The sequence below is a fragment of the Oncorhynchus tshawytscha genome, linkage group LG12 (genome assembly GCF_018296145.1).
Source record: "Oncorhynchus tshawytscha isolate Ot180627B linkage group LG12, Otsh_v2.0, whole genome shotgun sequence".
Taxonomy (NCBI): Eukaryota; Metazoa; Chordata; class Actinopteri; order Salmoniformes; family Salmonidae; genus Oncorhynchus; species Oncorhynchus tshawytscha.
In genome coordinates this window covers 22,993,718-23,021,422 of record NC_056440.1, presented here as the reverse complement: position 1 = coordinate 23,021,422, position 27,705 = coordinate 22,993,718, and the positions used below count along the sequence as shown (strand labels likewise).

General features: G+C 45.0%; 1 protein-coding gene across 1 annotated transcript in view; it reads left to right on the top strand.

Annotated features, from left to right (window-relative positions):
* LOC112263928 (proline-rich extensin-like protein EPR1) overlaps positions 1 to 27,430 on the top strand; it is a 39,456-nt gene extending 12,026 nt beyond the window's left edge. The window contains exons 2-3 of the mRNA XM_042331161.1: positions 24,309 to 25,754; positions 26,276 to 27,430. Of these exons, the coding sequence (XP_042187095.1) occupies positions 24,309 to 25,754; positions 26,276 to 27,430 (2,601 nt within the window). The remainder of the gene's footprint in view (positions 1 to 24,308; positions 25,755 to 26,275) is intronic.
* Positions 27,431 to 27,705: the final 275 nt, after the last annotated feature.

Below are 27,705 nucleotides of genomic sequence, written 5' to 3'. Positions count from 1 at the left end.
GAGAACAGAGAGAGAACAGAGAGAGTGAGAACAGAGAGAGCGTGAACAGAGAGAGAACAGAGAGAGCGTGAACAGAGAGAGTGTGAACAGAGAGAGAACAGAGAGAGTGAGAACAGAGAGAGAACAGAGAGAGTGAGAACAGAGAGAGCGTGAACAGAGAGAGCGTGAACAGAGAGAGAACAGAGAGAGTGAGAACAGAGAGAGAACAGAGAGAGAGAACAGAGAGAGCGTGAACAGAGAGAGAACAGAGAGAGCGAGAACAGAGAGAGCGTGAACAGAGAGAGAACAGAGAGAGTGAGAACAGAGAGAGCGTGAACAGAGAGAGAACAGAGAGAGCGAGAACAGAGAGAGAACAGAGAGAGTGAGAACAGAGAGAGCGTGAACAGAGAGAGAACAGAGAGAGTGAGAGACAGAGAGAGCGAGAACAGAGAGAGTGAGAACAGAGAGAGCGAGAACAGAGAGAGCGTGAACAGAGAGAGCGTGAACAGAGAGAGTGAGAACAGAGAGCGCGAGAACAGAGAGAGCGTGAACAGGGAGAGCGAGAACAGAGAGCGCGAGAACAGAGAGAGAGAACAGAGAGAGTGAACAGAGAGAGCGTGAACAGAGAGAGAACAGAGAGAGCGAGAACAGAGAGAGAGAACAGAGCGAGAGTGAACAGAGAGGGAGAAAGCAAGCCTGAATTCCTACTGTAACTGTAGTGGCAGCCTGTATTCATCCAGACTCCTGGTTAGTTACCTCCTGCCTGACAGGCAGCAGAGTGAGAGAACCCTCCTGCCTGGCAGGAAGAAGTGAGAGAGAACCCTCCAGCCTGGCAGGCAGCAGAGAGAGAGAACCCTCCAGCCTGGCAGGCAGCAGAGAGAGAGAACCCTCCAGCCTGGCAGGCAGCAGAGAGAGAGAACCCTCCAGCCTGGCAGGCATCAGAGAGAGAGAACCCTCCAGCCTGGCAGGCAGAAGAGAGAGAGAGAACCCTCCAGCCTGGCAGGCAGCAGAGAGAGAACAACCCTGTGTACATCCTCACACAGCACAGTACATAAACCCCCCTATTTTCATGATCAGCTCCAGGTGTTGATGAAACAGTTCCCCTGCTGGATAATCATATTCCCCCTCCCGCCTGCCAAGAAAGACGCTGAGAGAGAGGGAGGGAGGGAAGGAGAGAGAAAGGGAGTCCCAATCTGCATCTGTCTGAATGACTAGACTCCCTCTCTCCCTGGTGTTTCAATTTGCACAATAATATGAGGGGAGGAAAGGGGGCAGGAAACAGGGAGGCTGCAGACACTGACAGGCAGAGCTGGGGAGGGAGGTGTGTGTGTGTGTGTGTGTGTGTGTGTGTGTGTGTGTGTGTGTGTGTGTGTGTGTGTGTGTGTGTGTGTGTGTGTGTGTGTGTGTGTGTGTGTGTGTGTGTGTGTGTGTGTGTGTGTGTGTGTGTGTGTGTGTGTGTGTGTGTGTGTGTGTGTGTGTGTGTGTGGGGTAGGGTAGGGTGTTTCAGTAGAATGACGCCACAATGGTACACCAAGGTGCCATTCGGAGCAGGGGCAGTTTGTGTGTGTGGGATGACAGCCTGACAGTGAGTGACACAACTGTGGCCGCCATCGTGTGTACTCAGAGCCAGATCCTCCAGAGGACTGCAGCACAGTCGTCACAGCAGCACAGCCGTCACAGCGGCACAGCTGTCACAAGCGACGAGTGACACTAAACTGAGAAACAGGCAGGCGGGTGACGGACGAACGGGGCAACCCAGCCCTGCTCTGCTGTGACTTCCATGTTGGGAATGCAGTCGCCGAGCTGATGATTGTCAACTAATTTAGCTGGGTTGCTTAATTGAAAGACATTTATCAGTACATGTGATTTACTTTACAAACATACAGACATCTGAGATAGAGTTGAAGTCGGAAGTTGACATACACCTTAGCCAAATACATTTAAACTCAGTTTTTTCACAATTCCTGACATTTAATCCTAGTAAAAAAATCCCTGTTTTAGGTCAGTTAGGATCACCACTTTATTTTAAGAATGTGAAATGTCTTTATAATTAGTAGAGATAATTATTTATGTCAGCTTTTATTTCTTTCATCACATTCCCAGTGGGTCAGAGGTTTACATCCACTCAATTAGTATTTGGTAGCATTGCCTTGAAATTGTTTTTCTTTGGTCAAACGTTTCGGGTAGCCTTCCACAAGCTTCCACAATAAGTTGGGTGAATTTTGGCCCATTCCTCCTGACAGAGCTGGTGTAACTGAGTCAGGTTTGTAGGCCTCCTTGCTCGCACACGCTTTTTCAGTTCTGCCCACACATATTCTATAGGTTTGAGGTCAGGGCTTTGTGATGGCCACTCCAATACCTTGACTTTATTGTCCTTAGCCATTTTGCCACAACTTTGGAAGTATGCTTGGGGTCATTGTCCATTTGGAAGACCTATTTGCGACCAAGCTTTCACTTCCTGACTGATGTCTTGAGATGTTGCTTCAATATATCCACGTAATTTTCCTGCTATCTATTTTGTGAAGTGCACCAGTCTCGCCTGCAGCAAAGCACCCCCACAACATGATGCTGCCACCCCTGTGCTTCACGGTTGGGATGGTGTTCTTCGGCTTGCAAGCCTCCCCTTTTTCCTCCAAATATAACGATGGTCATTATGGCCAAACAGTTTTATTTTTGTTTCATCAGACCAGAGGACATTTCTCCAAAAAGTATGATCTTTGTCCCCATGTACAGTTGCAAACCGTAGTCAGGCTTTTTTATTGCGGTTTTGGAGCATTGGCTTCCTCCTTGCTGAGTGGCCTCTTCCCTGCTGAGTGGTCTTTCAGGTTATGTCGATATAGGACCCGTTTTACTGTGGATATAGATACTTTTGTACATATTTCCTCCAGCATCTTCACAGGGTCCTTTGCTGTTGTTCTGGGATTGATTTGCACTTTTCGCACCAAAGGACGTTCATCTCTAGGAGACAGAACGCGTCTCCTTCCTGAGCGGTATGACGGCTGCGTGGTCCCATGGTGTTTATACTTGCGTACTATTGTTTGTACAGATGAACGTGGTACCTTCAGGCATTTGGAAATTGCTCCCAAGGAACTAGACTTGTGGAGGTCTACAATTTTTTTCTGAGGTCTTGGCTGATTTCTTTTGATTGTCCCAAGATGTCAAGCAAAGAGGCACTCAGTTTGAAGGTAGGCCTTCAAATATATCCACAGGTACACCTCCAATTGACTCAACTGATTTCAATTAGCCTATTAGAAGCTTCTAAAGCCATGACATTATTTTCTGGAATTTTCCGAGCTGTTTAAAGGCACAGTCAACTTAGTGTATGTAAACTTCTGACCCACTGGAATTGTGATACAGTGAATTATAAGTGAAATAATCTGTCTGTAATTGTTGGAAAAATTACTTGTGTCGTGCACAAAGCAGATATCCTAACTGACTTGCCAAAACTATAGTTTGTTAACAAGAAATTTGTGGAGTGGTTGAAAAACGGGTTTTAATGACTCCAAACTACGTGTATGTAAACTTCCGACTTCAACTGTATGTTCTCTTGGTAGAGTGATTTGTTTACATTGCTGTTAGCTACATTTGTACCGATAGCTACATTTGTACAGATAGCTACATTTGTAGTCGTTGTTGTTAGTCATTCCGTAGTACTGCTATCTCCTGTCCTACAGACATAGGTCTACCCTACACAGTGTATCTGCTGTGTTCTATCCTACAGACATAGGTCTACCCTACACAGTGAATCTGCTGTGTTCTATCCTACAGACATAGGCCTACCCTACACAGTGAATCTGCTGTGTTCTATCCTACAAGCATAGGTCTACCCTACACAGTGAATCTGCTGTGTTCTATCCTACAGACATAGGTCTACCCTACACAGTGAATCTGCTGTGTTCTATCCTACAAGCATAGGTCTACCCTACACAGTGAATCTGCTGTGTTCTATCTTACAGACATAGGCCTACCCTACACAGTGAATCTGCTGTGATCTATCCTACAGACACTGCAAATAATATGCCTGTCTGAATGAATCTGTTTTTTAAAAATTGGTTTTGGAACTAGATACATGGAATCCATGGCAGACTAGGAGTAAGTGAGCTAATGTGTATTTGGGGCCCAGAGGCCAAAAACACAAGCCATTGTTCAGTGCAGCAGAATGCACAATGGCTTTTCTGTTTAATCACTGCAGCCCTGTAAAGCCTTTCAGAGGAAAGACATGGAAGGAGAGAGAGAGAGAGAGAGTAATTGTGTTGTTTCCCTAACCTGAAGTCATGGGTGAAGAACAGCCGCCATTCTCATTGACAGGGCTGTAGTGGAGCAGGTTGAGAGTTTCACGTTCCTTGGTGTCCACATCACCAACATACTAACATGGTCCAAGCACACCAAGACAGTCGTGAAGAGAGCACGACAAAAGCTATTCCCCCTCAGGAGACTGAAAAGACTTGGCATGGGTCCTCACATCCCCAAAAGGTTTCTTTATCTGCACCAATCCTGACTGGTTGCATCACTCCTTGATATGGCATCTGCTCAGCCTCTGACCACAAGACACTACAGAGTAGAGGTCGACCGATTATGATTTTTCAACGCCGATACCGATTATTGGAGGCCCAAAAAAGCCGATACCGATTAATCGGCCGATTCATTAATTACTTAATTTGTAATAATGACAATTACAACAATGCTGAATGAACACTTATTTTAACTTAATATAATACATCAATAAAATCAATTGTGTTTAAATAATGCAAAAACAAAGTGTTGGAGAAGAAAGTAAAAGTGCAATATGTGCTATGTAAGAAAGCTAACGTTTCAGGTCCTTTCTCAGAACATGAGAACATATGAAAGCTGGTGGTTCCTTTTAACACGAGTCTTCAATATTCCCAGGTAAGAAGTTTTAGGTTGTAGTTATTATAGGAATTATAGGACTATTTCCCTCTGTACCATTTGTATTTCATTAACCTTTGACTATTGGATGTTTTTATAGGCACTTTAGTATTGCCAGTGTAACAGTATAGCTTCCGTCCCTCTCCTCGCTCCTCCCTGGGCTCGAACCAGCAACACAGCGACAACAGTCACCATTGAAGCAGCGTTACCCATGCAGAGCAAGGGGAACAACTACAAGAAGGCTCAGAGCGAGTGACGTTTGAAATGATATTAGTGCACGCTAACTAGCTAGCCATTTCACTTCGGTTACACCAGCCTCATCTTGGGAGTTGATAGGCTTGACACACAACGAAGAGCTGCTGGCAAAACGCGCGAAAGTGCTGTTTGAATGAATGTTTACACGCCTGCTTCTGCCTACCACCGCTCAGTCAGATACTTAGATACTTGTATGCTTGTATGCTCAGTCAGATTATATGCAACGCAGGACACGCTAGATAATATCTAGTAATATCATCAACCATGTGTAGTTAACTAGTGATTATGATTGATTGTTTTTTATAAGATAAGTTTAATGCTAGCTAGCAATTTACCTTGGCTTACTGCATTCGCGTAACAGGCAGTCTCCTTGTGGAGTGCAATGAGAGAGAGGCAGGTCGTTATTGCGTTGGACTAGTTAACTGTAAGGTTGCAAGAATGGATACCCCGAGCTGACAAAGTGAAAATCTGTCGTTCTGCCCCTGAACAAAGCAGTTAACCCACCGTTCCTAGGCCGTCATTGAAAATAAGAATGTGTTCTTAACTGACTTGCCTAGTTAAATAAAGGAATAATAATATATATATATATTTTTTTAAAGTCGACGCCCAAAAATACAGATTTCCGATTTGTTATAAAAACTTGAAATCGGCCCTAATTAATCGGCCATTCCGATTAATCGGTCGACCTCTACTACAGAGGGTAGTGCGAAAGGTCCAGTACATCACTAGGGCCAAGTTTCCTGCCATCCAGGACCTCTATACCAGGCGGTGTCAGAAGAAGGCCCTAAAAATGGTCAAAGACTCCAGCCACCACCCTCTGTGCTACCGCACGGCAAGTGGTTCCCGGGGCGCCAAGTCTAGATCCAAGAGGCTTCTCAACAGCTTCTACCCTCAAGCCATAAGACTCCTGAACATCTAATCAAATGGCTACCCAGACTACTTGCATTGCCCCCCCCCACCCCTCTTTTATGCTGCTGCTACTCTCTGATCTATGCATAAGTCACCTACATGTATATATTACCTCGAATAACCGGTGCCTCCGAACATTGACTCTGTACCAGTACCCCATGTATATAGCCTCACTATTGTTATTTTACTGCTGCTCTTTAATTATTTGTTACTTTAATTTCTTATTTTTCTTTAGGTATTTTTCTTAACTGCATTGTTGGTTAAGGGCTTGTAAGTAAGCATTTCACGGTAAGGTGTACACCTGTTGTATTCAGCGCATGTGACAAATACAATTTGATTTGAATAAGAGCGTTGTGTTCCCATAATGACCCAAGCCTCTTTATCTCAGTAAAGCTACAGTCCTGGGCTGGGGCTCAGCCTGGGAGCTGAGCTGCTTGCCTAGTGGTTTTTAGGAGTTTGGCCTCAGCCTCCATATTGCCACAGTTAGATTACATGAATGGGCTGGAAGCTGGTAGCTGGAAGCTGGCAGCTGGAAGCTGGTAGCTGGTAGCTGGAAGCTGGTAGCTGGTGATCTGTACACCATCTTATCAGTGACAGCAGCACATTCCAGCAGCACATGTGCTGGGGAAGGGAAGGAATGCTGGGCTGCTCTCTCTCTGCTTTGCCAAGCCTCAGGTCTCAGCTACCTTCCTCACCATGCAAACCAACCAATCCCCACAGGACAGTAGCAAGCAAAATAGCAATCATACGCTGGTTATCCACACATGAGCTGTGAAGTGAACATATGAACTGTACAGTTACAGGAACACCACTGAATGCTGTTATCATAGGGGCCAGGTAGGAATATGGGAGAGGCACAATCTCCCCCTCTGGAAGTAAGCTATTCATCTTCACTGTTTTGAAGGCATGTTTTTATTCTCCACTGAGATGTTTCTGTTGCGTTTCTTTATCTCACATGATACATCTTGTTCTCCACTGACTGTTCTCTTACAGATATAGTACTTATCATAAAGCAGAGTTCACAACATCAGATACAGTACTTATCATAAAGCAGAGTTCACAACATCAGATACAGTACTTATCATAAAGCAGAGTTCACAACATCAGATACAGTACTTATCATAAAGCAGAGTTCACAACATCAGATACAATACTTATCATAAAGCAGAGTTCACAACATCAGATACAGTACTTATCATAAAGCAGAGTTCACAACATCAGATACAGTACTTATCATAAAGCAGAGTTCACAACATCAGATACAGTACTTATCTGAAAGCAGAGTTCACAACATCAGATACAGTACTTATCATAAAGCAGAGTTCCCAACATCAGATACAGTACTTATCTGAAAGCAGAGTTCACAACATCAGATACAGTACTTATCATAAAGCAGAGTTCACAACATCAGATACAGTACTTATCTGAAAGCAGAGTTCACAACATCAGATACAGTACTTATCTGAAAGCAGAGTTCACAACATCAGATACAGTACTTATCTGAAAGCAGAGTTCACAACATCAGATACAGTACTTATCATAAAGCAGAGTTCACAACATCAGATACAGTACTTATCATAAAGCAGAGTTCACAACATCAGATACAGTACTTATCATAAAGCAGAGTTCACAACATCAGATACAGTACTTATCTGAAAGCAGAGTTCACAACATCAGATACAGTACTTATCTGAAAAGCAGAGTTCACAACATCAGATACAGTACTTATCTGAAAGCAGAGTTCACAACATCAGATACAGTACTTATCTGAAAGCAGAGTTCACAACATCAGATACAGTACTTATCATAAAGCAGAGTTCACAACATCAGATACAGTACTTATCATTCAAACATCAGATACAGAGTTCACAACATCAGATACAGTACTTATCATAAAGCAGAGTTCACAACATCAGATACAGTACTTATCATAAAGCAGAGTTCACAACATCAGATACAGTACTTATCATCAAAAGCAGAGTTCACAACATCAGATACAGTACTTATCATAAAGCAGAGTTCACAACATCAGATACAGTACTTATCATAAAGCAGAGTTCACAACATCAGATACAGTACTTATCATAAAGCAGAGTTCACAACATCAGATACAGTACTTATCATAAAGCAGAGTTCACAACATCAGATACAGTACTTATCATAAAGCAGAGTCACAACATCAGATACAGAAAGCAGAGTTCACAACATCAGATACAGTACTTATCTGAAGAGTTCACAACATCAGATACAGTACTTATCTGAAAGCAGAGTTCACAACATCAGATACAGTACTTATCTGAAAGCAGAGTTCACAACATCAGATACAGTAAAGCAGAGTTCACAACATCAGATACAGTACTTATCATAAAGCAGAGTTCACAACATCAGATACAGTACTTATCATAAAGCAGAGTTCACAACATCAGATACAGTACTTATCATAAAGCAGAGTTCACAACATCAGATACAGTACTTATCATAAAGCAGAGTTCACAACATCAGATACAGTACTTATCTAAAGCAGAGTTCACAACATCAGATACAGTACTTATCATAAAGCAGAGTTCACAACATCAGATACAGTACTTATCATAAAGCAGAGTTCACAACATCAGATACAGTACTTATCATAAAGCAGAGTTCACAACATCAGATACAGTACTTATCATAAAGCAGAGTTCACAACATCAGATACAGTACTTATCTTTCACAACATCATAAATCATAAAGCAGAGTTCACAACATCAGATACAGTACTTATCTGAAAGCAGAGTTCACAACATCAGATACAGTACTTATCTGAAAGCAGAGTTCACAACATCAGATACAGTACTTATCTGAAAGCAGAGTTCACAACATCAGATACAGTACTTATCTGAAAGCAGAGTTCACAACATCAGATACAGTACTTATCATAAAGCAGAGTTCACAACATCAGATACAGTACTTATCATAAAGCAGAGTTCACAACATCAGATACAGTACTTATCATAAAGCAGAGTTCACAACATCAGATACAGTACTTATCATAAAGCAGAGTTCACAACATCAGATACAGTACTTATCATAAAGCAGAGTTCACAACATCAGATACAGTACTTATCATAAAGCAGAGTTCACAACATCAGATACAGTACTTATCATAAAGCAGAGTTCACAACATCAGATACAGTAGATGCTACAGTATAGTCTGTTTAAATACACCTCCATTACTTTACAAGAAGAAATACAACAAGGCATAATACAACAAAGACAATATTATTACTGTCTATCTAGTTAATATGGAGTACTTTCTAACAGTTTGGCTATGTGTTCATCCATGATGTGTGTATTGAAAAAGCATTAGAGAGACGATATTCTTTGGAGCCTTCTGTGAATAAAACCAACAGAACCCAGTCATGCCACAGCAGCAGTCCCTTTTGTAGCCTGACCCTCTCCCTCTCGACCGCCCCCCCCGGCCACCTTGTCGTTGCTGAACTGTTGATATATGTGGAGGGTCTAAGAGACAGCCTGTCAAAGTTAATCAGACTGTGTTGTGCAGCTAGAAACAGCGGTCCTGACTGGCTGACTCAACACACACTGTGTTGTGTTTCCTGGGAGAGGAGGAGCTAGGCGAGCTAACTGAACATGACACAGATTTTCACTCTACCACTGACCTGACCTGCAAGGGACTCTATAAATCACATCAGGCCGAGACACCCTTGTAGGGTGAAGGATCTGATGGCGTGCACAGCAGTGGTAGGGGTTTCATCGCTATTGTGAGCTGCGTTGGTTGCCTGCACACATACACTGAGTATACAAAATATTAAGAACACCTGCTCTTTCCATGACATAGACTGACCAGGTGAAAGCTATGATCCCTTATTGATGTAACTTGTTAAATCCACTTCAATCAGTGTAGATGAAGGGGAGGAGACAGGTTAAAGAAGGATTTTTATTCATTGAGACAATTGAGACATGGATTGTGTATGTGTGCCATTCAGAGGGAGAATGGGCAAGTCAAAAGATTAAACGGGGCATGGTAGTAGGTTCCAGGCGCACCGGTTTGTGTCAAGAACTGCAACACTGTTTTTTTTTAATGCTCGACAGTTTCCCATGTGTATCAAGAATGGTCCAGCATCCAAAGGACATCCAGGGAACTTCACACAACTGTGGGAAGCATTGGAGTCAACATAGGGGGGGTTACCCTCAATATTAGGAAGATGTCCTTAATGTTTTGTACATGTTCAACATTAATCATCCATTTGACCTGTAATGGACCAAGCTGAAGGCCTTATGTGATTCTAATTCAAGTTGGTATTTTAGAGGGGAAGACAGGGAATGGTCCCAAATGACTGGATATGGACCTCTCTATGTAGCCTCTATCTGCTGATGGCCCTGTCTGGCTGTTGTTGTTACCTATGTCACTGACTGTAAATTACTATGAAGCCTGAACAACAACTAGCTGTGACCCAAGGTGTATGTACTGCCTCTCCTGCTTCGCTGATGGGGCCTTTTCATCAGGTCTCTCTCTCCACCTCCCTCCCTTCCAGAGGATGACCTTCCCTCCAACGTCCTGTTCCTATTGGTCAGGCTAGCAGTGTAATTGGTATGCAGAGAGACTCTGGAATGAGTCCACTCCGTGCTAGCTTGTGAATTCACCCTTGTAATGCCACGTTTATGGATAACAGAGATAAAACAACGCATGAAGGAAAAAAAGCAAACAAATGCCAAGGCTTGGGCTGCTTGCCTGCCTGACATTGCCTTTGTGAATCACAGATCTACAGCCAAGGGCAAGGGAGAAGGGGAGTGAGAGGGGACTAAACAGATTATGCTTTACAATGTCCACCATTTGCATCGTATCTACTCTTGCCACTGCCAGCTGTTTAACCTTTTCCCAGCCAAATGCTGCCTGACTGGATATAGAATCACTGGGGTTTGCTACTGAAATGGCACCCTATTCCCTATATGGTGCACTACTTTTGACAAGAGCTCTGGTCAAAAGTAGTGCACTATATAGGGAATATGGTGCCATTTGGGATGACCCACTGGTTCTCATGGTTGGAACTTCTGTCCAGAGGAGTGTTTAGTCACCAGGGCATTGCTCATCTCATTGAGGCTGGATGTCTGGCTGGAGAGATGGACCTGGGCCTGAGGCTTGGGCTAATAACCTGACTGACTGAGCTCTGTGGGCTTGAGGTTCTGGCTCAGTTGCTGACTGTACTGTGTGGTTTACAGTTTCCTTACAGCTCTATGTCTCCTTCATGGAGTCCTTTATTTTGGCTTGGTTGACACTGATGCAAGTATAGCCTTCAAGCCCTCAGGTTGCTTATTAATGGATCTTCTTCATGACTAGCAGTTTGTTTTGCTGATGATGGAGCATCATTTTATATGTGAGCATAAATGGGGCATAGTTCTAGTCCACATTTCTCCTAGGTATAATCTTTATTGGCTGAAAGGTCAGTAATATATTTTGCCATGGTAGCATGTTGTTTCAGTATGTTTCAGCGTGTGTTGCAAATGATCTGCCACCACAAACTTCCCAACTATAAGAATTAGTGTACATTTGTATAATTGCAATCCAGAACTCACACACACTCCATATAATACATCAACTGGAGTGAGTTCAGGTTCCCAAAGCACACAGTGATCCTTGTTCTCCCTAAAGTAACATCACTCAGGCCGCCTACAACATAAATATTTTCATATAAACAATCTCCTGCTGAAACGATTCCAAGGCTTTCGCCTGAAGCTAACAGCGTAAAGGCGAAAGGCTGGAGGGTGCTCTCTTTTTCTCGTCTCTATCTCTCTCTTTCTTTCTCTTTCTGTCTTTCTCTCTCTATTTGTTTCTCTCGTTCTCTCTCTCTATTTCTCTATTCCTTTCTCTTCCTCGCTCTCCCTCCCCCTTTCTCTCTCCCCCTTCCTCTCTGTCCCTCTATCTTCCTTCCTTTCTCTCTGTCTCTCTCTTTCTTTCTCTCTCTGTCTCTCATTCCCTCGAGTGTCCTTGTCAATGTCATAGGCAGCTGCTGCGTTGTAGTTGAAAAATAGGCGAGGTCAATAGTTTGTCTGCCTAGCTTATAAATAATGTGACTCAGCGCCTGACAGAATGTGTCTCGATTGTAGAAACGGGGAAGAAATGGCAGGAGTATTTTCTTAACCCTCGGCTCGGCTACTGAGGCACTTGTATATTCTCACTAACAATTGCTTGTCTGACCTTAGTAACCAGCCAGCGATGTTAGATAGAAAATGTTTTTGTCTCTTTTTAGTGTTTTTACTTTGTCATCTATAGTTCTCATGATCAACTATGAATTGGTCTATTGATTCAATTCAATTACATTTAAGGGGCTTTATTGGCATTTATTGGCATATGTTTACATTGACAAAGCAAGTGAAAAAGATAATTAACAAAGTGAAATAAACCATAAAAAATAACTATTGTCAAATGCCTTTTATCACATTTCCACCCCCTTAAATGTTATATGTGACTTTTCAGTTATTGTGTAATGTATGTGGTGTTCTGAGGAGTTTTGACATGGGTTCTTTCTACTGTATGTGTGTGTGTGTTTGTGTGTGTGTGTGTTTGCGTGTGTGTGTGTGCGTTCATGCATTTGCGTGTGATGTAACTGTGTGTGCATGCATGAACATGTCTCTGTGAGTGTTTACAGAGGCCACAGGATACATGGTCCGTTGAGAGTTGGCCGTTGCTGGCGGCGGGACACAGGGGAGTTGTCCTAGGCCCTGTAGGCCTGTAGCTGTGCCTTTGTAAGTGCGCAGCCCTTGGGAGCGAAATGGGAATGGGAGGCAGGGCGAAGAGGTTTCCTGTGTGTGTTTGCCCGTGCAGCTCGCTGAGGGTGAGTGCCAGAGTAAAGTGTTGGGTTACATAGCTCAGTGTTCAGTGTAGCGTACGCCACAGCACACCCGGAACGCCGCGCTGCTGACATGATCCACTATGGGATAATCTCTCAGCTGGTGTGCTCTGAGACTGTGAACCCGTCCGTCCGCCATCCCCTAAACTCTGTCACCAACCCCATGTCTGCTCTCACGTTTAACAATTGGGCTTTTATACAGAGTATCAGTTTTCTAAAGGGAGATTTGTTCTCCTGTAATGCGTGTGGAGACTAGAGTTCTCGTGTTCACTGTTGAAGGGGATTGAATGGAAAGTGTTGAGCTTTCACCCCCTAGCTAGGTTTTAGCAGTGGGGTTTGAAATGGCTCTCTAACTCCAAATGGTGTCGTCAGGGTTTCTCCACTTTCTGATCTGTCATTCAATATTAGGCTGGGGAACACAACAGCTGTGCTGCTAGCCACACCCAGACAGCTGGATTATATAATCCTAACAGTTTGACAGGAATACCTTATTTTTCTTTGCCTGTGAAAATGTAGAGTTACTGATTGGGTATCCACTTGATTTGATATCTCTTAGTAAATCTTTTGTTTTTAACGTAGACAGTAGTTAGTCGATTGGTATTACCAAAATTCTAACTTTCCTGAAAGATTATCTTCTCTTTATAAACCACGTTTATTATTTGACAGTTCTTGTAAAAATCCATTTGTTACAGATAATCAACAGTAGGTCTGAGGCACCACGAGACATTTATGCAAAATGTCCGTCACAGGTGACAAATAGATTAGACCAAACGCTATGATGCTCCCAACATTATGTTTAATAAGCTTAATGTGTCATTCACATCGCACTCACATTGATGCTTCCGCAGTCACTGTCTAGCCTTCGCCTTGATTTCCAGCGAGACTCAAGTCGCTGTGCTAACGCTGTCAAGAGCCACTCTCTCTTCTCTCAATATCTTATGCTTATTGGTGTAGCAGGCAGGTGGGAGATCAGACTGATGCTAATATACCATCCTGCCTCTGCTGACAGAACAGAACAGGTCTAAGGGGAACCCAATATGTCTGGGAGATAATATTGTAATGAAACAGCAGGGTGCAGGTCTCGAACCCTCGACCTTTGAGCCCGAGGTCCGGCGCGCTATCGACTGTGCCGCAAAAGCATGCTCCAGCGGCTTAGTCGATTTCCGCGCTTATAAACCCAGGGTTGTTACAATATCTATACACTGGTGGAGTCTGTCTGAAACACACACACACATTCTTATTGTTGTAGCATTGTCGAGAAGGAACTTGCAAGTAAGCATTTTGTTGGACGTGTATACCATGTGTATCCCGTACATGAAACTTGAAACACAAACACACTTCACATTTGGGCCTGAAGACTCAATGATTTCAGACTGTTTTTTTGTCTTAATCTAACTCCCGACAGTTTGCATGAACTGTCAGTATTGTTTGATTCTTCTACAGTATGCTGTTTGCCTTGTACAGTAATAAGTCATACTATACTAGAGGTCGACCGATTAATCGGAATGGCCGATTAATTAGGGCCGATTTCAAGGTATCATAACAATCGGAAATCAGCATTTTTGGGCGCCGATATGCCTAATTGAATTATTATTATTTTACACCTTTATTTAATCTTTATTTAACTAGGCAAGTCAGTTAAGAACACCTTATTTTCAATGACGGCCTAGGAATGGTGGGTTAACTGCCTCGTTCAGGGGCAGAACGACAGATTTTCACCTTGTCAGCTCGGGGTATCCATACTTGCAACCTTACAGTTAACTAGTCCAACGCAATAACGACCTGCCTCTCTCTCGTTGCATTCCACAAGGAGACTGCCTGTTACGCAAATGCAGTAAGCCAAGGTAAGTTGCTAGCTAGCATTAAACTGATCTTATAAAAATCAATAAATCATAATCACTAGTTAACTACACATGGTTGATGATATTACTAGATATTATCTAGTGTGTCCTGTGTTGCATATAATCTGACTGAGCATACAAGCATACAAGTATCTAAGTATCTGACTGAGCGGTGGTAGGCAGAAGCATGCGCGTAAATATTCATTCAAACAGCAGCACTATCGTGCCTTTTGCCAGCAGCTCTTCGTTGTGCATCAAGCATTGCGCTGTTTATGACTTCAAACCTATCAACTCCCGAGATGAGGCTGGTGTGACCGAATTGAAATGGCTGGCTAGTTAGCGCGCGCTAATAGCGTTTCAAACTTCACTCGCTCTGAGCCTTGGGGTGGTTGTTTCCCTTGCTCTGCATGGGTAACGTTGCTTCGATGTGGTGGCTATTGTCGCTGTGTTGCTGGTTCGAGCCCAGGGAGGAGCGAGGAGAGGGACGGAAGCTATACTGTTACACTGGCAATACTAAAGTGCCTATAAGAACATCCAATAGTCAAAGGTTAATGAAATACAAATGGTATAGAGGGAAATAGTCCTATAATAACTACAACCTAAAACTTCTTACCTGGGAATATTGAAGACTCATGTTAAAAGGAACCACCAGCTTTCATATGTTCTCATGTTCTGAGCAAGGAACTGAAACCTTAGCTTTCTTACATAGCACATATTGCACTTTTACGTTCTTCTCCAACACTTTGTTTTTGCATTATTTAAACCAAATTGAACATTTCATTATCTACTTGAGGCTAAATTGATTTTATTGATGTATTATATTAAGTTAAAATAAGTGTTAATTCAGTATTGTTATAATTGTCATTATTACAAATACATAAAAAAATAAAAATAATAATAAATAAAATGAAATCGGCAGATTAATCGGTATCGACCTTTTTGGTCCTCCAATAATCGGTATCGGTATCGGCGTTGGAAAATCATAACCGGTCGACCTCTATACTATACAGTTATATAGCTGTTATATTGTATATCATGTACATGTAATGTGATTCATATCATTGGATTCCAGTTGCCTGAAAGACAGATCAGCTTAATATGTGATCAGGTGCCTACAGTACAGAGTAGAGCACTAGCCCTAACACAGTTCTATAGTGATGAATCTCTACCTCTGTCCTTACTCAATCAGAATGATGAATGGTTTCAACCATGATATAATTTTAACAGGCTAGCTCCATTTCATTAATGACTCCCTTCATGTTTAATTATCCCTTCCACAAAGCTGTGTTTGGAGTTCCACACTGGCAACAGCTTTCACCACCGTGTTGCTGCTTTAGCATGTTCCTGTTTACTTAGCTTTCAGCAGCAAGGGGAAGAGTCAGACAAACATATTTCCTCGCATTTTAATTAGATGCAAATAATACACACACTCTGATTGGCTTGCTGTGTATGTGTGCGTACGTGTGTGTGCGTGCGTTTGTGTGTTGCTCATGCAAGACACATACTTGATGTGTGTTTGTGAGTGATCTCTGGACATGGATGAATGGTCCTGGAGAACATTGTTGATTGCCAGTGGGCTCCTTGGAGGCTGGTCCAGCCAGCAGAGTGTTAGTAATCGACTGCTTTACCTACTGCTTCTGCCTACTACTCCCTCCTTCCTGCTCCACTGTGTGTGTGTGCGTGTGTTTGTGTATAAGTGCGCGTGTGTGTGTGTGTATGTGTGCGTGTGTGTGTACATGTGCGTGTGTGTGTATATGTGCGTGTGTGTGTGTGTATATGTGCGTGTGTGTGTATATATGTGCGTGTGTGTGTATATGTGCGCGTGTGTGTGCATGTGTGCATGCGCGTTCTCCCCCCCATTGTTCCAGTGAACAATGCAAAGCCTGGCTCCCTCCTCCCCTGTAGCACAGACACACAGCCAACAACGAGAGCAGGTGTCACAGGAAAGTGCCACTTCTGTCACTTTGTGTCACACTCAAGAAAAACAATGGGAGGGAATCGTCCATTGTTGAATTCACATTGCGTCATTCTTTAGAATGGATTGCTCTGTGGGCATACTGATAATAAATGTGATGTTATTAGTCATTATTTAGTATTAAAATGTTGTTTGATTCTTCTACGATATAAAGACCAATTACATCACTTGATGACGTTAGCCTTTTAGATTGCGGTTGATTGAAAATAAAGGGTTTTATCTCAAGTTTCTAGATGCCTGCCAGTGCTCTTAATATCCTTGTCAGAGTGTACCTTTCTCCAGCTGAAGTGTTGCACTCTGGGTGATATTTGTTCTCAGATTAATTTAAGCCTGGCATTGAAGCACACAGATCGTTTGTACTCAGTGTGACATGTACACTCAGCGGACGAAGAAAAGCACACGTCTTCATTTCTCATTCTGAGCCAACACAGAGTTCAATCAAAGCAGTTAGTAGAAGTTGTGTGTGTGTTGCTTTGTGTGTGTGTGTGTGTGTGTGTGTGTGTGTGTGTGTGTGTGTGTGTGTGTGTGTGAATCTGTGTGTTTCTTTGCGTGCGTGAATCTGTGTGTTTCTTTGCGAGTGTACGTGCGTGTGTGAATCTGTGTGTTTGTGTGTTTCTTTGCGTGTGTGTGTGTGAATCTGTGTGTGTGTTTCTTTGTGTGTGCATGTGTGCGTGCGTGTGTGAATCTGTTTGTGTGTGTGTTTCTTTGCGTGTGTGCGTGCGTGTGTGAATCTGTGTGTGTGTGTTTCTTTGCATGTGTGCGTGTGTGAATCTGTGTGTGTGTTTCTTTGTGTGTATGCGTGCGTGTGTGAATCTGTGTGTGTGTGTTTCTTTGCATGTGTGCGTGCGTGTGTGAATCTGTGTGTGTGTGTTTCTTTGCATGTGTGCGTGCGTGTGTGAATCTGTGTGTGTGTGTTTCTTTGTGTGTGTGCGTGCGTGTGTGAATCTGTGTGTGTTTGTTTCTTTGCGTGTGTGAATCTGTGTGTGTGTGCTGACTGCATCAATTAATCTAACAGATCTGATGATCTTCCCACCTAAGAGCATAGTGGACGAGGCAGTTTAGATTTGAAATAAATATTAAATTGTCAGCCATTGTTAAATCATCATCTGCTTAATATTAATGCAGGAACAGAGGTACATAAGAACTGAGACCTGTAAGAGATACCACAGTACCGATTTTCAGAAATTGTGTGGAAGAACCTGACTGGCTCATTCTAGAGTCATATTAGGTCCCTTTGAAATATTACCACTTCTTGGTCCAGGTTTTCCTAATCGCTTGACTAGGTACATTTTGGCGGCGGGTAAATGAAAGCTCACTGTTTAGAATCCCCGATCCGACTAGGTGGAAAATCCGCCGATGTGTCCTTGAGCAAAGCACTTAACCCAATTGCTCCTGTAAGTCGCTCTGGATAAGAGCATCTGCTAAATTATTAAACTGTAAAAGAATTGAGAAGCATGGAGTGGATTTTCATAGCTGATCACTGTTCCATACAGTCAAGACTCACTGGCTTTGATGGTGGGAGTGGATGGGTGGCTGTATTCCTGTCTGTCAGGTTATGTCAGAATAGTCATTGTATTTGTCCCCCCAGCAACTAACTTGCATATTTTCCATTTCTCTTTAAAAATGTAATGTAACTTAAACTCACAGAGATGTGACTTTAATAATAGGGGCATATACAGTACCAGTCAACAGTTTAGAACACCTACTCATTCAAGGGTTTTTCTTTATTTTACTATTTTCTACATTGTAGAATAAGAGTGAAGACATCAAATCTATGAAATAACACATATGGAATCATGAGGTAATGAAAAATATTTTATATTTGAGATTCTTCGAAGTAGCCATCCTTTGCCTCGATGACCTCTTTGTACACTCTTGGCATTCTCTCAACCAGCTTCACCTGGAATGCTTTTCCAACAGTCTTGATGGAGTTCCCACACATGCTGAGCACTTGTTGGCTGCTTTCCCTTCACTCTCCGGTCCTACTCATCCCAAACCATTTTTTGCGACTACACTTGAAGAAACGTTCAAAGTTCATGACATTTTCCGTATTGATTGACCTTCATTTCTTAAAGTAATGTTGGACTGTCATTTCTCTTTGCTTATTTGAGCTGTTCTTCCCATAATATGGACTTGGTATTTTACCAAATAGGGCTATCTATTGTATACCACCCCTACCTTTTCACAACATAACTGATTGGCTCAAATGCATTAAGAAGGAAATAAATCCCACAAATTAATTTTTAACAAGGCACATCTGTTATTTGAAATGCATTCCAGGTGACTACCTCAGGAAGCTGGTTGAGAGAATGCCAAGAGTGTGCAAAGCTGTCATCAAGGCAAAGGGTAGATGAAGAATCTCAAATATAAAATATATTTAGATTTGTTTAATACTTTTTTGGTTACTACATGATTCCATATGTGTTATTTCATAGTTTTGATGTCCTCTCTATTATTCTACAATGTAGAAAATTGTTAAAAATGAAAATATAAAAAACCATTGAATGAGTAGGTGTGTCCAAACTTTTGACTGGTTCTCTACGTTTCTTTCGAAGTCTCCGTCCCACATGGCACCCTAATAGGTTGCCATTTGGGCCGAACAATGCATGTAATAGACTTGTTAACAAGAGTCTGACCTTTGACCTCCAGTGGTGCTTTAACCACTTCCTCAAGCCACCCAGTTTCTTCTCCAAAGGTAGCATCATGCCACTTGGAGAGAGGGAGGCAGCAGGTAAAATAATGATATACAATAGACTAACTAGATATCCAATTGAAAACATAGATAAATCTTAGTTATCTACCTCGCCCACCTTAGCCATTTGATCCCTGGTTCATTTCATTATTTTATAAAGACATCAAAAGTATTTGGTTGTAATTTTAATGCTGCAGGGTGGCCAACCAACCTCCAGGAGAGCAACTGGGGGTGTAGGCTTTTTCTCCAGTCCTACTCGAACACATCAAAGTGTAAAAAAGCAACTGCTCAGCAGGACCTTGATAAGCTGACTAGTGTGTTTGAACAGGGTTGGATCAAATGCTTGCACACCCAGTAGCTCTCCAGATGGAGGGTTGATGAACCACATGTGTTTTTTACAGTAGCCTATCTGTGCAGTATTTTACTTTGTTGGGGGTTAAGTGCTTTGCTAAAGGCCACAACAGCAGGAGATACTGTATAATACATGGGATCAGAGAGCAGCAGCCTTCCATTGTCAATAGCAGTGATAATAATTCATGTCATTTTGTGAAGTGGTTCTTTGCATCATACAACCCAATTTTCAGTCACCTTTTTGGCCCATGGTGTTATAAACCAGTTTTGGGGGGGACAAGTGACTTGAGCTTTCAGACAAGTAAAGACAATCTGTCTTAAGTGGCTAAAAAAGTGAATGTCAAGCCTTGTCATGTAATGCACAATGAGCCCTGATCTGTGTGTGTACTGTGGAGGGAGCCCTGATCTGTGTGTGTACTGTGGAGGGAGCCCTGATCTGTGTGTGTACTGTGGAGGGAGCCCTGATCTGTGTGTGTACTGTGGAGGGAGCCCTGATCTGTGTGTGTACTGTGGAGGGAGCCCTGATCTGTGTGTGTACTGTGGAGGGAGCCCTGATCTGTGTGTGTACTGTGGAGGGAGCCCTGATCTGTGTGTGTACTGTGGAGGGAGCCCTGATCTGTGTGTGTACTGTGGAGGGAGCCCTGATCTGTGTGTGTACTGTGGAGGGAGCCCTGATCTGTGTGTGTACTGTGGAGGGAGCCCTGATCTGTGTGTGTATTGTGGAGGGAGCCCTGATCTGTGTGTGTACTGTGGAGGGAGCCCTGATCTGTGTGTGTACTGTGGAGGGAGCCCTGATCTGTGTGTGTACTGTGGAGGGAGCCCTGATCTGTGTGTGTATTGTGGAGGGAGCCCTGATCTGGCTTGAGTCCCAAATGGCATTGTATTCCCTATTTTGTATGGGCCCTGGTCAAGATTTGTGCACTATATAGGGAATAGGGTGCCATTTGCGATACACCCATGTACTCTGTAGTGAAGGAGGAGCCTTGGCTGTTGCTCGGCTACCTGCCTGCTCTGCCCTGCAGCCCAACATCTGTTGAGAGGGAGCAGGAAGCATTTGAAGGATAATTAAAAGGACTGGCGTTCAAACTCATCTACCTCCCACCCGCCTCCCTCCCATCCCATGGCTAAGCAACATGCGGCTCCTTCCACAGCTCCAAAGCAGAGCAGCAATTATTTAGGGAATTTAAAGTGGGACTGCAGTATACTAATAACGCATCTGAGGAGAAACAAGAGGCGGAGGACTCTTTTGTTTTGACCATGTTGTTATCTGGTTTCCACTACTGTAGTGAAATAGTAGTGGGTTGTGTTAGTTGTTTGATTCTGGTCTCCTTTACCTCCTGGGGATGATTACGGCTGGTCCACTACAGACAGGTCAACATAAAGACGTTCTTATGGTTTATGACGCTTGGGGAAAAGCTGTCTAGCTAACTAGCCATCATGAACCCAAACCACACACCAATTGATCCTGCTTGATTAGCCTAGTGGACTCCATAGCCTAGTGGACTCCATAGCCTAGTGGACTCCATAGCCTAGTGGACTCCATAGCCTAGTGGACTCCATAGCCTAGTGGACTCCATAGCCTAGTGGACTCCATAGCCTAGTGGACTCCATAGCCTAGTGGACTCCATAGCCTAGGTGTTGAAAGGTCAATAGAGTGGGAGGTAATGATGTTTTTTTTTTTTTCTCTCTCTCTCTCTCTCTCTCTCTCTCTCTCTCTCTCTCTCTCTCTCTCTCTCAATTCAATTCAAGGGGCTTTATTGGCATGGGAAACATATGTTAACAAAGCAAGTGAAGTAGACAATAATCAAAAGTGAAACAATAAAAATGAACAGTAAACATGACACTAACAGAAGTTCCAAAACAATAAAGACATTTCAAATGGCATTATGTTTATATACAGTGTTGTAACGAAGTGCAAATAGTTAAAGTACAAAAGGGTATGTCAATGCTTCACACGTCAGCTGGGACACTAACTCAATAAGCCCCTCAAATCACATTAGAGACATTGTTAAAGAGCTTGTTTTAAACTGGTGTTTCATTAAGCTAAATACCATGCACTTTGTCTGAAGGGACTGTGCATGTGTGTCAGGGTTGCCGTTAACAAGGCAAAATGCCCGGGAGAAAAAAAATCCCATTGCAAAATAATGCTTTTTATTAATTGATGGAAATACCAGTCAATGTAAATAGTTGTGACTGTCATGCTTATCGGTCTATGGGAATTTGCATAATATAGTGAAATTAAATTGGTGAGTGTGTATTTTCGTCATCAAGTAGCCTATCTTATTTATCCAACACAACTATCACAGGCGCACAGCATTACCAAGACTATTTATAGCGGAATTTCCCCAGAAGATCCTCAGCTGGTTGCTGCCGAACTAAATATGTTTTATAAGCCCAGCCCATTCATTGCGTAACAACTCTAAATGTAATCAGGTGTTAAACTGTTTTGGTGCACGGTTAAAAAGAGCTAGGGCTACTATTTTTTTTCTCAACTGGTAGCCTAATTGAAGCACGCCTCCCATTCAACATTCAAGTGCAGGCAAGAGGCTATCATCGCGTCACCACCACTTTACAATGTGAGCTGGAGGCAGTATGCGTTTTGAAAACAGGCTTACTTTATTGTTTGAAACCTGAATGTTTTACTTTATATTATGACGCATGGCTTACATTGCTTGAAAGTAGCCTATATGCAAATCCGACCATGGATACGTGGAGGCAATTATTTTTTTATAAAGACTTCATAGGCGGCATGAGTTTCAAGTTTCGTAAAGCTAACAATTTATCCTACCAGTTCTACCGTTCTGCATGCGTGTTATGTTTTTCATATGCGCATTTTCGTGGAACAGTTTCATTTAAATAATAACGTTTTTGTTTTTCAATCTTTGTCACGTGGTTATTCATAAAATCTGAATTAAAATGGTACAAATCTAAAAGTTAAAATGAAACTATTGTGAGATTACCATCCTCTGCCATATGACACATTGATACACCGGGATCCATTGGCAGCTAAATAAATGAGCGCATGGAACTCATAGCCTATAGGTCAATGCAACAGTAGGCCTATAACTTCCATTGTCACCTATGTCAAAATACATTAAGCCGACAAAATAAAAACAGTCGAAAATATGATCAATTCAGGTTCTTTCAATTGAATTAATCTCTCTACTCAGCCTGTCTGCCTCCCGTTCTATATGAACAGAGTTACTATATTGATCAATTCCCCATTACATACTGTATACTGTATACTGTATACTGTATACTGTTTACTACTGGCGACATATGTAATGGGGAATTTATCAAAATAATCAAAGGGCAAACAATGAATGTGCAAGAATTGGTGTGAGACAGCTGAGCCATTCTGGAGAGAGACTGGCCTATATCTTCACCACATACCCCTCCCCTTCTTCTTGTCTCAACATTTGAAATTATACTCAAGATGCATTATCTTCACACATATTTTAGATGCTTTTCACTGACAGCCGCAACTCAACAATCAGCTAGGCTTATTGCCACGCTCACTGCCCAAATTGCGGGCTTCCCAAATAGGCATAGGCCTACAAGCTTGTGATTTGAAACAGTACACAACTATTTAAAAATTCTGTATAGACAGGAGTAATTATAAAATTGTGGCAAATGCATTTCAATTTTCTTCCCTAGCCTGTGCCATTTCTCTCCTGTTCTTTCCTTTGTTGTCCAGAAGCCAAAGACACAATCCTAGTCATTTTAGCAACCCATCCTAGTTGTTGCATCTTTAGATTCGCCCTCTTTCTAAGTTTCAAATGGAGATTTTCATCTCTGTCACATATGAACCTGCTCTCATCAGGTGCGCTCTTTAGTTTTCCTGCAAATTGCATTTCGGCAAATGTTTGAAAATGTGTTTTATTGGCTGCTTCATTATAGGAGTTGCATGGTATGATAAGATGAATTGCAATCATGTAAATGTGATTTTTGTAATTCTGAGCACCGTGGGTGGACGTTCTAGTGTATATTGTATATCCGGTAAATAAAAAGATATTCCCGGTCACGCTGTTCAGCTCCACACACCAGAAACCCTGGTGTGGGTGTAAATGATTTGGGGGGATAGAAGGGGTTGAGTTCCTAAGCACTTGGTCTTTCTCATTGAGGGATTGATAAAAAAAATTCTCTGCTGCTGCTGCGCCTAAGAAATAACCAAATGGCCTTCTTTTACAGTATGCTACAGTGTTCTTCTGAAAGATGACTTTATCAACATTTTGGGTTATATTTTTCCGTCCCTGGAGAACATGAATAGCCTAACACTCATATGTTTTATCTGAATAGAGCAGTGTGGTAGAGGATTATGAAGTAGACCAAGTGCTTAAGCACCATTGCATTTTGTAAATGACTTGATAACTGTCTGACTCTGGAGTCCTTGAAATTCTCACACGATCTCTCGTGTGTATTTGTAGGACTTTCTTATCTATCTTGTTCATTCATGAATTAATATATGTCTGTGACAGTCCCAGAGCTCCACAGTCTCCCAGCCATACAGTCCCACAGCTTCCAATCCTTATAGCCTCCCAGTCCCACAACCTCCCAGTCCCACAACCTCCCAGTCCCACAACCTCCAGTCCCACAGCCTCCCAGCCCCACAACCTCCCAGCCCCACAACCTCCCAGTCCCACAGCCTCCCAGCCCCAAAGCCTCCCAGTCCCACAGCCTCCCAGTCCCACAGCCTCCCAGTCCCACAGCCTCCCAGTCCCACAGCCTCCCAGTCCCACAGCCTCCCAGCCCCACAACCTCCCAGTCCCACAACCTCCCAGTCCCACAGCCTCCCAGCCCAAAAGCCTCCCAGTCCCACAACCTCCCAGACCCACAGCCTCCCAGCCCCACAGCCTCCCAGTCCCACAACCTCCCAGCCCCACAGCTTCCTATCCCTACAGCCTCCCAGTCCCACAACCTCCCAGTCCCACAGCCTCCCAGCCCCACAGCCTCCTAGCACCACAGCCCCACAGCCTCCTATCCCTACAGCCTCACCGTCCCACAGCCTCCCAGCACCACAGCCTCACAGCTTCCTATCCCTACAGCCTCACAGCCTCCCAGCCCCACAGCCTCCCAGCCCCATAGCCTCCCAGTCCCACAGCCCCACAGACTCACAGCTTCCTATCCCTACAGCCTCCCAGCCATACAGCCTCCCAGTTCCACAGCCTCCCAGTCTCACAGCCTCCCAGTCCCACAGACTTCTAATCCCACAGCCCTACAGCCTTCCAGTCCCACAGTCTCATAGCCTCCCAGCCCCACAACCCCACAGCCTCCCAGCCCCACAGCTTCCCAGCCCCACAGCCTCACAGCTTCCTATCCCAACAGCCTCACAGCCTCCCAGCCCCATAGCCTCCCAGTCCCACAGCCCTACAGTCCCACAGCCCCACAGCCTCACAGCTTCCTATCCCTATAGCCTCCCAGCCCTACAGCCTCCCAGCCCTACAGTCCCACAGCCCTACAGCCTTACAGCTTCCTATCCCCACAGCACCACAGCCTCCCAGTCCCACAATCTCCCAGCCCCACAGCCTCCCAGCCCCACAGCCTCCCAGTCCCACAGCCTCCCAGCCCCACAGCCCCACAGCCTCCCAGCCTCCCAGCTCCACAGCCTCCCAGCCCCACAGCCTCCCAGTCCCACAACCTCCCAACCCCACAGCTTCCTATCCCTACAGCCTCCCAGTCCCACAACCTCCCAGTCCCACAACCTCCCAGTCCCACAGCCTCCCAGCCCCACAGCCTCCCAGCCCCACAGCCTCCTATCCCTACAGCCTCCCAGTCCCACAGCCTCCCAGCACCACAGCCCCACAGCCTCCTATCCCTACAGCCTCCCAGTCCCACAGCCTCCCAGCCCCACAGCCTCACAGCTTCCTATCCCTACAGCCTCACAGCCTCCCAGCCCCACAGCCTCCCAGCCCCATAGCCTCCCAGTCCCACAGCCCTACAGTCCCACAGCCCCACAGCCTCACAGCTTCCTATCCCTACAGCCTCCCAGTTCCACAGCCTCCCAGTCTCACAGCCTCCCAGTCCCACAGACTTCCAATCCCACAGCCCTACAGCCTTCCAGTCCCACAGCCTCATAGCCTCCCAGCCCCACAGCCTCCCAGCCCTACAGCCTCCAAGCCCCACAACCCCACAGCCTCCCAGCCCCACAGCTTCCCAGCCCCACAGCCTCCCAGCCCCATAGCCTCCCAGTCCCACAGCCCTACAGTCCCACAGCCCCAAAGCCTCACAGCTTCCTATTCCTATAGCCTCCCAGCCATATAGCCTCCCAGTTCCACAGCCTCCCAGTCTCACAGCCTCCCAGTCCCACAGACTTCCAATCCCACAGCCCTACAGCCTTACAGTCCCACAGCCTCATAGCCTCCCAGCCCCACAGCCTCCAAGCCCCACAACCCCACAGCCTCCCAGCCCCACAGCTTCCCAGCCCCACAGCCTCACAGCTTCCTATCCCAACAGCCTCACAGCCTCCCAGCCCCATAGCCTCCCAGTCCCACAGCCCTACAGTCCCACAGCCCCACAGCCTCACAGCTTCCTATCCCTATAGCCTCCCAGCCCTACAGCCTCCCAGCCCTACAGTCCCACAGCCCTACAGCCTTACAGCTTCCTATCCCCACAGCACCACAGCCTCCCAGTCCCACAACCTCCCAGCCCCACAGCCTCCCAGCCCCACAATCTCCCAGCCCTACAGCCTCCCAGTCCCACAGCCCTACAGCCTTACAGCTTCCTATCCCCACAGCACCACAGCCTCCCAGTCCCACAACCTCCCAGCCCCACAGCCTCCCAGCCCCACAATCTCCCAGCCCCACAGCCTCCCAGTCCCACAGCCCTACAGCCTTACAGCTTCCTATCCCCACAGCACCACAGCCTCCCAGTCCCACAACCTCCCAGCCTCCCAGCCCCACAGCATCCCAGCCCCACAGCCTCCCAGCCCCACAGCCTCCCAGCGCCACAGCCTCCCAGCCCCATAGCCTCCCAGTCCCACAGCCCTACAGTCCCACAGCCCTACAGTCCCACAGCCTCACAGCTTCCTATCCCTACAGCCTCCCTGTCCCACAGCCTCCCAGTCCCACATCCCTACAGCCTCCCAGTCCCACATCCCTACAGCCTTCCAGTATCACAGCCCCACAGGCTCACAGCTTCCTATCCCTACAGCCTCCCAGTCCCACAGCCTCCCAGTCCCACATCCCTACAGCCTTCCAGTCCCACAGCCCCACAGCCTCACAGCTTCCTATACCCACAGCCTCCCAGCTCCACAGCCTCCCAGTCCCACAGCCTCCCAGCCTCACAGCCCCACATCCTCCCTGTCCCACAGCCTCCCAGCCCTTCAGCCCCCCAGTCCCACATCCCCACTCCTCCCAGCCCCGCAGACCCAAAGCCTCCCAGCGTCACAGCCCACAGCCTCTCAGCCCTTCAGCCCCCAGTCCCACATCCCCACTCCTCCCAGCCCCGCAGACCCAAAGCCTCCCAGCGTCACAGCCCACAGCCTCCCAGTCCCACAGCCCTACAGTCCCACAGCCTACAGCCTCCAAGCCCCGCAGACCCAAAGCCTCCCAGCGTCACAGCCCACAGCCTCCCAGTCCCACAGCCCTACAGTCCCACAGCCTACAGCCCTACAGTCCCACAGCCCACAGCCTCCAAGCCCCACAGCCCTACAGTCCCACAGCCTGGCCCTTTTGTCAGCCACCAGTCATGTGAATAAAGCCCAGAATGGAGCTCCAGCTGGCATTTCCTGCCAAATCATGTGCAAGTCACAAAGCAGCAATGCCACTTAAAAGAGAAAGCAATAATACATTTTGCAGAGTTAGAGAGAGGGAGGGCTCTGAATGGCTTGTTTTGTTCAGCCTAGCCTGTTGGCTGAGGGGTGAGGGTGCACAGTGGCGTTTGTCATTTTAATAGAATACACTGTGCTCCTTTGTTTGAGACAGCATGCCCTCTCCTTAGAAAATGTCAAGTTTTTGGTTCCAATGAAATCAG